Raw genomic sequence first — 10,131 nt, forward strand, 5'->3', positions numbered from 1 at the left:
TGCCGTGTTTGTCGCATTTGGAGGTGACCGATCGAAACCAGAGCTGCCGCTGCGATGGCAGCCTGCCAGTGCTCCAATCGCTGGTGTCACTGTTGTCTGTTCTTGGGGTTTCTTGCGCGAGGACTGTCCTGAGGCGAGTCCGGCCAAACGCCGCAGTCGATAGGGTAAAGCAGGAATCGTTGATGCGCTCGCCAACCACCCCGTCGCATTTTGTCGCCGAAGAGTACACGATGTGTTGGCTGTGTTTGGTTTAGGGTGTAAAAAATTCCGTGGAAATTTTTTGGCCATTTGACCACTAATTTAGAGTATTAAATGAAGTATAATTACAAAACCACCTCCACAACCCCCCTTTAAATCGCGAGACGAATCTAACGAGGCATTTAACCGCGTGATTAGAGGATGGTACTGTAGCAACACTGTAGCAAATCATCACTTAATTACCGTCATTAGATTCGTCTCGAAAAGTTACACCCATTCCTGAAAAGATTTTGCAAATAGACTTCATTTAGTACTCCATGCATGTAAAATTTTCTTCTCGAAAAATATGCACAAAAAATTTACTGTAGTATCCAAACACGGCCCTGGTTATTTTTTTTTCTGAACTACCGTTGCGTTATGACAGCACATGTAACAGATCGGTTCGTTGCTTTTGGAGGTTGTTGTGGGCTGTGGCACGCATGGCTGTTTGCTCAGTTCTGCGCGATTCCTGCCAAAAGGGTGACTACCTGTGTGCTAAATTTTCGTGGAAAGAGCACACTCGCCATGAACGGAGAGCTTGCAGGGATGGAGGACCTGTCAGAGAATTTGCAGGGAAAGAGACCTGTGAGAGGTCTATGGTACAAGCATCATGGCACTGTTGTCTTTAACAAATCCGTAATGGCTTTAGGACAAATCTGAGCATTTCATTTCGCCTGGCGTATCCAAATACCTTTACATGTACGTTCAAGGTTTTAAAAAAATCTAATTTACTCCCCTGAATTATCGGTTTTTTATTTACATTACATCTAAAATCAAATAAAAAATAGATAATAAAATTCGTGCAAAGTAGGATGCCCTAAGACCAATTCCAGGTGGTATGAATTGATGTGTCAATAAAGGGTGTACCCAGTGCCGTAGACTTCCCGCACTGTGCGGGGTCTGGGAAATGGTTGTTTTTAAGCCCCAAGTCTTACCCACACAAATGTGCAGAGGCTGGGGCTCGAACCCGAAATCTTTCGGTTACAAACGGTAGGCTCTACCGCTGCACCAGGCCCGCCCTTCGAATTGATGTGTCAATCACTTTGTCAAAATTTTGTGGCAAACCACATTATCAATCCATGTTAGCACATCGTTGTCCATCTATTTTCCCTTCTCTTATGAAAAACACACTCATAATCTCTCTCTGAATGCACTACATTAGCGTATAGCCGCTGCTGTCCACATCCGCCACCTCTACCGACCCGTCGGCAGCCACCCAAAGACCCCCTTCACTGGCGGAGCCAAGTGTGGGCCAAAGTGGGCCACGGCCCCCCGCCATACAAAAATTCCATTAGATAAATAGTATACTATTTATTGGTTTAGCACTTCAATTACAAAGGCCGGCCCCCCTAATTCTTTGATCTGGCTCCGCCACTGACCCCCTTCTACTCTCTCGCCATTGCATAGGGACAGGTGCTGCAATTATATATGCGGCTAGTTAATCTGGTCTTAGACACAATATGAAATTTAAACAAAATAACTGTGCTGATGTGGTTAAACTTTTTCTAAGGATACGGCTCCGACAACATTTCTTGTTTTATTCGCAAAACATGTTCAATATTTTTCTAGAAAAAGAACTCTCTGCTCAGAGATTGAAGAACTATGAAGAAATAAAATGAAGAGTTTTTATTCTTAAGATCTTCCACCTTAGTTAACATCTATATTAGGTGTTTCTAGGGGTAGTAATGGGTCATGGCCCTAGTGGCCTTTTCACAGCCCAACAAAGTTTTTAAATTTTTTAGCTCAAAATTATATAAAATTAGAGCCCAATCTTTAGATTTTTTAGTTCAAAATCTTGAGTCCTTTACCACCATAGGTGTTTCTGGAAAGGCTTTACAAACAATTGCAGTTGCATGAGGGGAACGACTCTCGCATAGAAACAGACATCGCCAGCCAGCAAATCTTATTCACCGTACATTCACAGCAAGTTGCATTGAGGAGGGCGTACGGTAATCACGTGGGCAAGGTGATGTTTTTTTGCCAACCGAAACGACGGCAACCTCCAACCATGTACGTTAGGTGTACCCGAACTACTGCAGCAAAGAAGAATAATCATTGTTATGCTTTTTTCCCCTTTGGAATCCCACGAGGTCTCGACTTGTGTAGCACCGTTATCTTTATTTCAAAAAAATAAAGTAGCACTGTTATCATACAAATTAAGTCGAACAATTACAGGGTACAGAATATATAGAATGGAAATGCAACTTTTGTGTATGCTATATTAAATAGCAAGCGTTAAAACATTGCGGCGAAAAGTTAGTGTCTTAGGGACATGTAGAATGGCATGTCTAGCCATGTTATACTTAGGGTTAAAAATTTAAAATAAATACTAAAATTCGGATACGTTAGCATAAATGAGTGAGTGTGCTCGCAGGCTCACAACAACACTTGAATATCGTTTAGTTGCGCGTTTTTAGTTATTTACATGTGTTAAACGTAGAGGTGAACGGTGATGAAATGTTATATGCAACTCACATTTTCAAAGCCATGATGTGGGCAAAAGTGCAAAAAGGCTTGGTAATATGTGCACCATAAGTGCAAGTTGTTTTATCTTTTAGATATAGCAAAAAAAAAAATCCCTGGCTTGCTATTCTTCTACGTTAAGGAACCTTCAGCGTGGCAGATGTAAGTAGCTCGAAAACATAATTAAGCAGTCATAGAGCCAAGCACATATACTATGTGTTGAACACAATTCTAATGGATGCTACTGCAGATGAGCTTGTAGCTCAGTGGTAGAGCATCCAGTTGAGGTATCACCCACTCAGAGCTTGAATCCTAGGTGCTACACAATAAAAATCCCTCTTGCTGGTGCAGCCAGAGTTCAGGGGATTTTTTCATGACTGGAAGCCGGTTTTCTCCCTTTTAATAAAATACAGTGAGGGGTGTCTTCTCCTACTGGTCATGTTTTTTTTCTAATGGACGCTACCTCTTGTTTAAATATTTATCTAAATAATATATGTGGGAGAAAGATGATAAAACAGATTTTATGATAATTACTATATCCTGTTTCATGATTTTTGCAATGCATATGTAACCGTTCTTATATTTTATAATCTTGAAGATATAAACACGTCGATCGACACTCTATCTACAATTGATAATTGTACGAAAGGAAAATTGTGCAACTTAAACAAAAGGTGTATGGCTACACTACCAGATATAGAAATTGCAACAAGAAATACTTTTAGGTACTATTTAAGAATTAAGATACATAAATTCATTTAATCTCACCTAGTTCTCGGTCCATTCTTGTGATTCTACTTGTATCCTACTTCTAAAATATCTTTTATTTCTTTATTATGTACCCATTAATTACCACTACCATAACGTGGCAAGTAGCATCATAGACTTAGAGAACGCGGCGATCGCGACGGCATTTGAGTCGCTATTACATAATAAAGATTTACGTGTGCATTTCACAGTTATAAAAGTCTATATGAGCCCACCACAAGAATCCAATGGCTGCATGCGATTAATATGTCGGCAGATTTATAGTAGTTAAATAAAAGGAAATTTAGATGATGGCTAGCTCCCAATTAACATTAACTTTCTCGAATACATGATAATGCTGTCTGTGGAATTACTAAGTGTTAACGGAAAAAAAAAGAACATTGCAACGGCCACTTCCAGGCTTTCATTCGAAACAAACGAGTTCCACATGAATTTAGCATAAACTTCATTGAAATGAACTACCTTATTCCTAAGAGCCAAAAGAAATTCCTTCACTTGGGCCGTGTTTAGTTCTTTTTGCAAAAATTTTTTTGCAAAAGAATCTTACCAATTTGAAGTACTAAATGAAGTTTATTTATAAAACTTTTTGCACAGATGGATTGTAAATCGCGAGACGAATCTAATGATGCTAATTAATCTATGATTAATTACTGTAGCATAACTGTTGCAAATCATGGATTAAATAGGCTCATTAGATTCGTCTCGCGATTTACAGCTCATCCATGCAAAAAAAGTTTTGTAAATAGACTTCATTTAAAACTTCAAAATAGTAAGATTCTTTCACAAAATTTTTTGTTTTTGTGTTCATGGGGTGAAGGACTAAACTGGGCCTTGGGCAACTCATAAACCTGCAGCAGCCTGTCAGGCTGTCACTGCTCCTCCCTCCCACTGGTCCTGGGCTCTGGAGTCTGGAGTCCACTCCTCCCTGCCCTGTTCTCCACTGCCCACTCCCTCCCCTCACCTCTCTCTCCACTCTCACTGCACTCTCACTGTACTCTGATCATTTGTAACTATCCATGCCCCCCTCTGCAATTCTTGTTCATTTGGGATGTGATTGGCCTCTAATGATCGCCACCAACCACCCAGCCATCCAGGCCACACCTCACCACCACCACCACCACCCTACTCTCCCACCTCCGCAGCCGAAATCCATCCTCGCTCACCATCAGAGCTAAATTAACCTCGCACCCCCGAAATGATCCGCTCGCCGCGCCCCACATTGCCCGCAAATCCAACCCTTTCGGGCCCAATCACTCCCCAAATCCACCTTTTTCGTCACTCCATCCTGTCCTAAATCCCCTCCTCAGTCCTCCCCACCCCCAAAGTCCTACCTTTCCCACTGCACCCCCTGCAGAGATTCTTGGCCACTTTGATTGCCCGCCTATTCGTTTCCTGCGAAAATCCGCTCTAGCTCACCAAATTCCCTGCAAAACCCGTCTTTTTGGCGATTTTTTTTTCTTTGAAATTTTCGTTCTTGAGCGTCCAATTCTGCTCGGGCTCCGGGGAGATCCACCGTTTCTGCTTGCGCCAGGAGGGAGCTGGGCAGCGCGGCGCCCATGTCGGACTCCGAGCTGTCCCAGGGCACGCTGGTGTTCGGGCTCCACCTCTGGGAGGTCGTCGGCATCGGTGTCGGCGCCGCCTTCGTGCTCCTCCTCGTCCTCCTCTCCCTGCTGTGCCTGCTCGCGTCCCGCCGCCGCCGCCGCCGCCGCGCCGTCCCGGCCACCCCCGTCCTCCACCTCCCCGTCGTCGTGCCCAATGCCCAGCCCAAGCACGCCGCCAAGCCCCCCAAGGACATCCAGGAGGTGCCCTACCGCGGCGCCGCGGCCCCCGCCGCCCCGCTCAAGGCGCCGCTCGCGCAGGTGCTCCAGGCGCCGCCGCCGGACTCCATCCAGATCGAGACCGGGAAGGAGCACCGCATCACGTTCCCGGAGCAGCCGCCGCCGCAGCACCACCAGCGGAGCGGGGGGCCGTCGTCGCGTGGCGCCAGCGGCGAGAGCCGCGGCGGGGGCGGGGAGCCGGGGGTCCCGGAGGTGTCCCACCTGGGGTGGGGCCACTGGTACACGCTCAAGGAGCTGGAGGACGCCACGTGCATGTTCGCCGACGAGAAGGTGATCGGCGAGGGCGGCTACGGCATCGTCTACCACGGCGTGCTTGAAGGCGGCGTGCAGGTCGCCGTCAAGAATCTCCTCAACAACAGGTACTGGTGCTACCTGTAAGCTGAATCATAGCTGTATTTTAGAAGCTTATGTGTTGAATTGGCTTCCTTCATTTTTTGAAACTGTTGATTACAGTTTAAGCAAGATGCACACGAATGGTCAATGTAGATGTTGACAATTTAGATGGTGACATTGTGCAAGAAACCCAACCAAGTCGTGTTTTCTACGATTCATGCTTAGTAGTGAAGTCTGTGGTATATAGATGACGAAATGTATGTTTGTATTAGTGAATTTAGGGCTGCTTAATTAGTAAAACTTGATGCTCTGATTTGTTAGGGGGCAGGCAGAGAGGGAATTCAAGGTTGAGGTGGAAGCGATTGGGCGGGTGCGGCACAAGAACCTGGTGCGGCTGTTAGGATACTGTGCTGAAGGGAACCAGAGGTATCTTCTTATATGAACATCAGTTTTAGTCAGATTGTGAAGTTGTAGAAGCAAGGAGCTTAAAGCATAAGTTTCGTTGAATATGGTTTGTTTCCAGGATGCTTGTGTATGAGTATGTCAATAATGGAAACTTGGAGCAATGGCTTCATGGTGATGTTGGTCCTGTGAGCCCTCTCACATGGGATATCAGAATGAAGATTATTTTGGGAACAGCAAAAGGGTATGCAATTTTTGGCTTATAACTGCAGTGTATATAATATTTTTGCTGTCACTGACTCACTGTCTGCTTACTTTATTTACCTAACTGTGCAGCTTAATGTATTTGCATGAGGGACTTGAACCAAAGGTGGTTCACCGTGATGTCAAGTCAAGCAATATTCTCCTTGACAAGCACTGGAATGCTAAGCTTTCTGATTTTGGGCTAGCGAAGCTTTTGGGTTCAGAGAGGAGTTACGTCACAACCAGGGTCATGGGGACATTTGGGTTAGACATCAACACACTACCTACAAAGTTAGGATCACACAATATATACAAGAATGTGTTGGCTTATTTTTATCTTATTATTTGCAGGTATGTCGCACCAGAATATGCGGGCACTGGCATGCTGAATGAAACTAGTGATGTCTATAGCTTTGGAATCCTTATCATGGAAATAATATCTGGACGGGTTCCTGTTGATTACAACAGGCCACCAGGGGAGGTTAGTAATGAGCGTGCTCCTTACTAATGCTAATTAAAGAACTTATAAAATGCTTTTCTGAACACTGTGGAGTACTTTTTCAGGTTAACCTTGTTGAATGGCTGAAGACAATGGTCAGCAACCGAAATTCTGAAGGGGTTTTGGATCCGAAGATGACTGAGAAGCCTACTTCTAGGGCATTGAAGAAGGCTTTGCTAGTGGCTCTACGGTGCGTAGATCCTGAAGCTCGCAAGAGGCCAAAGATCGGGCATGTCATTCACATGCTTGAAGTTGATGATTTTCCCTACAGAGATGTAAGTCTGGATGGCATGTGGATATTTATGAACTTATTTTTTGAGAATCCATTATTTCGTTATGATGATTTGCATTGCTTCTGTTGCCCCTAAATATTATTGCCTTCCAATTCCGAACCAAGAAAGTCATCGTGCCGAACACCTTGTTTTGTACACAACTACACATTGTTTAAATTTAGATTAGTTGGGTAACATCTCTTTTTGAGCCGTTAGTCAAGTATCCCTGAATTGCTTGAGCGTTTGTTTTTGCTTGGTTTTCACGAATTATATCCTAGATTCTTGTTGTTTCTGTAAATTATGTGCGGCCTCCAAAGCCTTCAAGAGCTGCCAAGTTCATCGTAAAAAGTATAGCAATATTTTCCAAAACTACACGAACTTAGGGTTCTTTTTTTTAATAAGGACACAAACTTAGGTTGCTAACCTTTTGCTACTCTTGGCAGGAACGTCGCGGTGGCAAGGCTCCAACTCAAGGGAGATCGGTCGAAACACCTACAAGTGAACCGGGTGATAGCAGTGGGAACAACACGCCAAAAGACGCACCGAAAGGAGGAGAGCCTTTCAAATGGAGAACTCAAGAGACCTAGCAATCAGGAAAAGCAGCGATTGTTCCGAGTCTTCATGCCCATCCGAAAATCTGTATGCTGCGAGGCCACAAAAGGCTCATTTTCTGTCTCGTCGGTTGGTCAGTTGGGCACACAAGCTCTGCAAGCACCAATGGTGATCGTCGTGACAGTATCTGTACATTGTCGGATCAATATGTTAGGCATAGTGATTTTTTGGTTGTTTTGTTCTGGGTCGTATTTATGCGGGAGTTGATTTGTATGGTAAAGGCGTGTCTACTCTTGAGGTGGGCAAAGATTATTGAGCATTGCTATAGCTGAAAACCGTTGTACTAGGATTGGCCAATGGCATCCAAACCATGCTGCCACACTTGCTGATGCCCAGAGTCCGGGCAGTAGGATTATTGACCAACGGCATCAGAAACTCTGGGCATATAGTTCTCAGTTTCTGATGCCACACTTGCTGCGGTTCCTGTCATATGACACTGATTATGCAACTGCCCAGACTGAATGCTCAAGGTTGCTGGTGTTGTACCAACCAGTGAGTGGTATGTGACGATTCAACTGTTCAGACTGAATGCTCAAGGTTGCTGTGTGGTGTGAGGGCCTGATGTATCTGCCATTGTTTGGTACACAATCACAAGGTTTCAACAGTTTTTGGCAGGCAATTGCAGTCAGGTAGTCACACAAGCGTCTGTTATCCAGATGAAGAGGTTACCTACTGTGCTTGGCCAGAGGTTCAGACAGCGATGACGGATGGAACCTGTGATTGCTACAGACCGGAGAGGTAACGGATTTCGTGATGCGCAATGAGCAAATCCGGGCACAGGTTCTGTGTCCTTTTGGAGGTGGGATGACGAGCGAGGGATGGTAACCACTAATAACCAGGCAAGGATTGAGAGGACAGAGGAGCTGCCTCCGACGACGACGAGTGAAGGATCGGCGTCGACATCCCCAGCGGACTCGCTGTCCGGACAGTTACGGGCTGGTCATTGCCGTGCGTCCTTCGCGGCGCCAGTCGACGGCCGCCGCCGACACTGCAGGTCGCTGTCGACGGTAACCGCACCCGTGCGGCGGCAGCCGTGGCCTTCAAACATTCTGAATTCATCTGGACAAAATCATGCATGTGTCCTGAAATGATGTATCCCAGATATCCTCCCATGCGACTTACCCCGGAATTTCAAATTTTAAGCTCGTTTCCCTCGGTTCATTCGGAAAACTGAACTGAAGGGAGAGAAAAAAAAATAGAAGTTTTATTAGCTCCTTGGTCATCTAGTCCATTTTTTTATTTGAAACTCCAAGTCAGTCTTTAGGAGTTCAAAAACGCAAAAACGTTCAAATTTTAAAAAAAGGAATGCAAAAGGACACCTTTTGGTCGAAAGATGAATGGTCGACGATGGATCAGAGAATCCCAAACAAATCCCGGCCCGGGTCAGTTCAAAACGGCCCGGCAAAAGTCTATTTTACCTCCTCCAACTATCACCAAAGTTTGGTTTTCCTCCTACAACTATAAAACCAGGTATTTCACCTCCCTCAACTTTTCAAACCGTCCATTTTACCTCCCTCGAGCGGTTTTGAAGACTGTTTGCTACAGTAACCGTAGTTTTGTCTTTTTCTTTTTTTAAAAAAATTTCAGTTGAATCTTTGAAAAATCATAATAAATCACAAAAAAATCATAAAATAGAAAATCTAATTTTGTTGGACTCCACATGAGTAGATATACGCAGTGAATATATTATATGGTATACTTTAGTATAATTTTTTTACTGTAACTTTAGATATATACTTTTCTGTAATTAATTTATAGCTACAGTTTTCGTCGTCCCATTATGGTGAAATTTTTATGGTGAGCTAATCATTATATGATTGAGCTGTAGTAAAAATTTTATGATTATTAGATCATGTTCGACTGATCTATAGATTTATCTATATAAACTAGATAAATCTATAGAAAAATCTAGACGAATCTATAGATAAATCTATAACTCAGTCATGATCTAATAATCATAAAAGTTTTACTATAGCTCAATCATATAATAATTATCCCACCATAAAAATTTCACCATAATGGGACGACGAAAACTGTAGCTATAAATTAATTACAGAAAAGTATATATCTAAAGTTACAGTAAAAAAATTGTACTAAAGTATACCATATAATATATTCACTGTATATATCTACTCATGTGGAGTCCAACAAAATTGGATTTTCTATTTTATGATTTTTTTGTGATTTACTATGATTTTTCAAAGATTCAACTGAATTTTTTTTAAAAAGAAAAAGACAAAACTACGGTTACTGTAGCAAACAGTCTTCAAAACCGCTCGAGGGAGGTAAAATGGACGGTTTGAAAAGTTGAGGGAGGTGAAATACCCGGTTTTATAGTTGTAGGAGGAAAACCAAACTTTGGTGATAGTTGGAGGAGGTAAAATAGACTTTTGCCAAACGGCCCTGACGAGACAGATTTAACGGGCCCCTCTTATTTGGGCCTAAAAGCCCAGTGGCCGCGGGC

General features: G+C 43.5%; 1 protein-coding gene across 2 annotated transcripts; it reads left to right on the plus strand.

The window, feature by feature from the left end:
• Nucleotides 1-4,460: 4,460 nt before the first annotated feature.
• Nucleotides 4,461-8,137, plus strand: LOC120640987 (probable serine/threonine-protein kinase At1g01540). 2 transcript variants are annotated; one of them, XM_039916930.1, is made up of 7 exons: nt 4,474-5,665; nt 5,961-6,065; nt 6,163-6,285; nt 6,378-6,548; nt 6,636-6,765; nt 6,849-7,058; nt 7,499-8,137. In XM_039916930.1, exons 1-7 carry the CDS (start codon nt 5,025-5,027, stop codon nt 7,640-7,642), a joined length of 1,524 nt encoding a protein of 507 aa, XP_039772864.1. In that variant the 5' UTR covers nt 4,474-5,024; the 3' UTR covers nt 7,643-8,137. The 2 variants fall into 2 exon arrangements, with proteins under 2 accessions (XP_039772863.1, XP_039772864.1); XM_039916929.1 differs by having other exon boundaries at nt 4,461-5,665; nt 6,378-6,765.
• The last annotated feature ends 1,994 nt before the right edge of the window (nt 8,138-10,131 follow it).

The sequence above is a fragment of the Panicum virgatum genome, chromosome 7K (assembly GCF_016808335.1).
Source record: "Panicum virgatum strain AP13 chromosome 7K, P.virgatum_v5, whole genome shotgun sequence".
NCBI classification, from domain to species: domain Eukaryota; kingdom Viridiplantae; phylum Streptophyta; class Magnoliopsida; order Poales; family Poaceae; genus Panicum; species Panicum virgatum.

What these genes read in the sequence shown, in the direction of transcription:
- LOC120640987 (XM_039916929.1), top strand. Translation starts at nt 5,025, where the DNA reads ATGTCGGACTCCGAGCTGTCCCAGGGCACGCTGGTGTTCGGGCTCCAC. An exon ending in ATTTTGGGAACAGCAAAAGG is followed by an intron (nt 6,286 to 6,377) that starts GTATGCAATTTT and finishes CTAACTGTGCAG; the next exon opens with CTTAATGTATTTGCATGAGG. An exon ending in ATGATTTTCCCTACAGAGAT is followed by an intron (nt 7,059 to 7,498) that starts GTAAGTCTGGAT and finishes TACTCTTGGCAG; the next exon opens with GAACGTCGCGGTGGCAAGGC.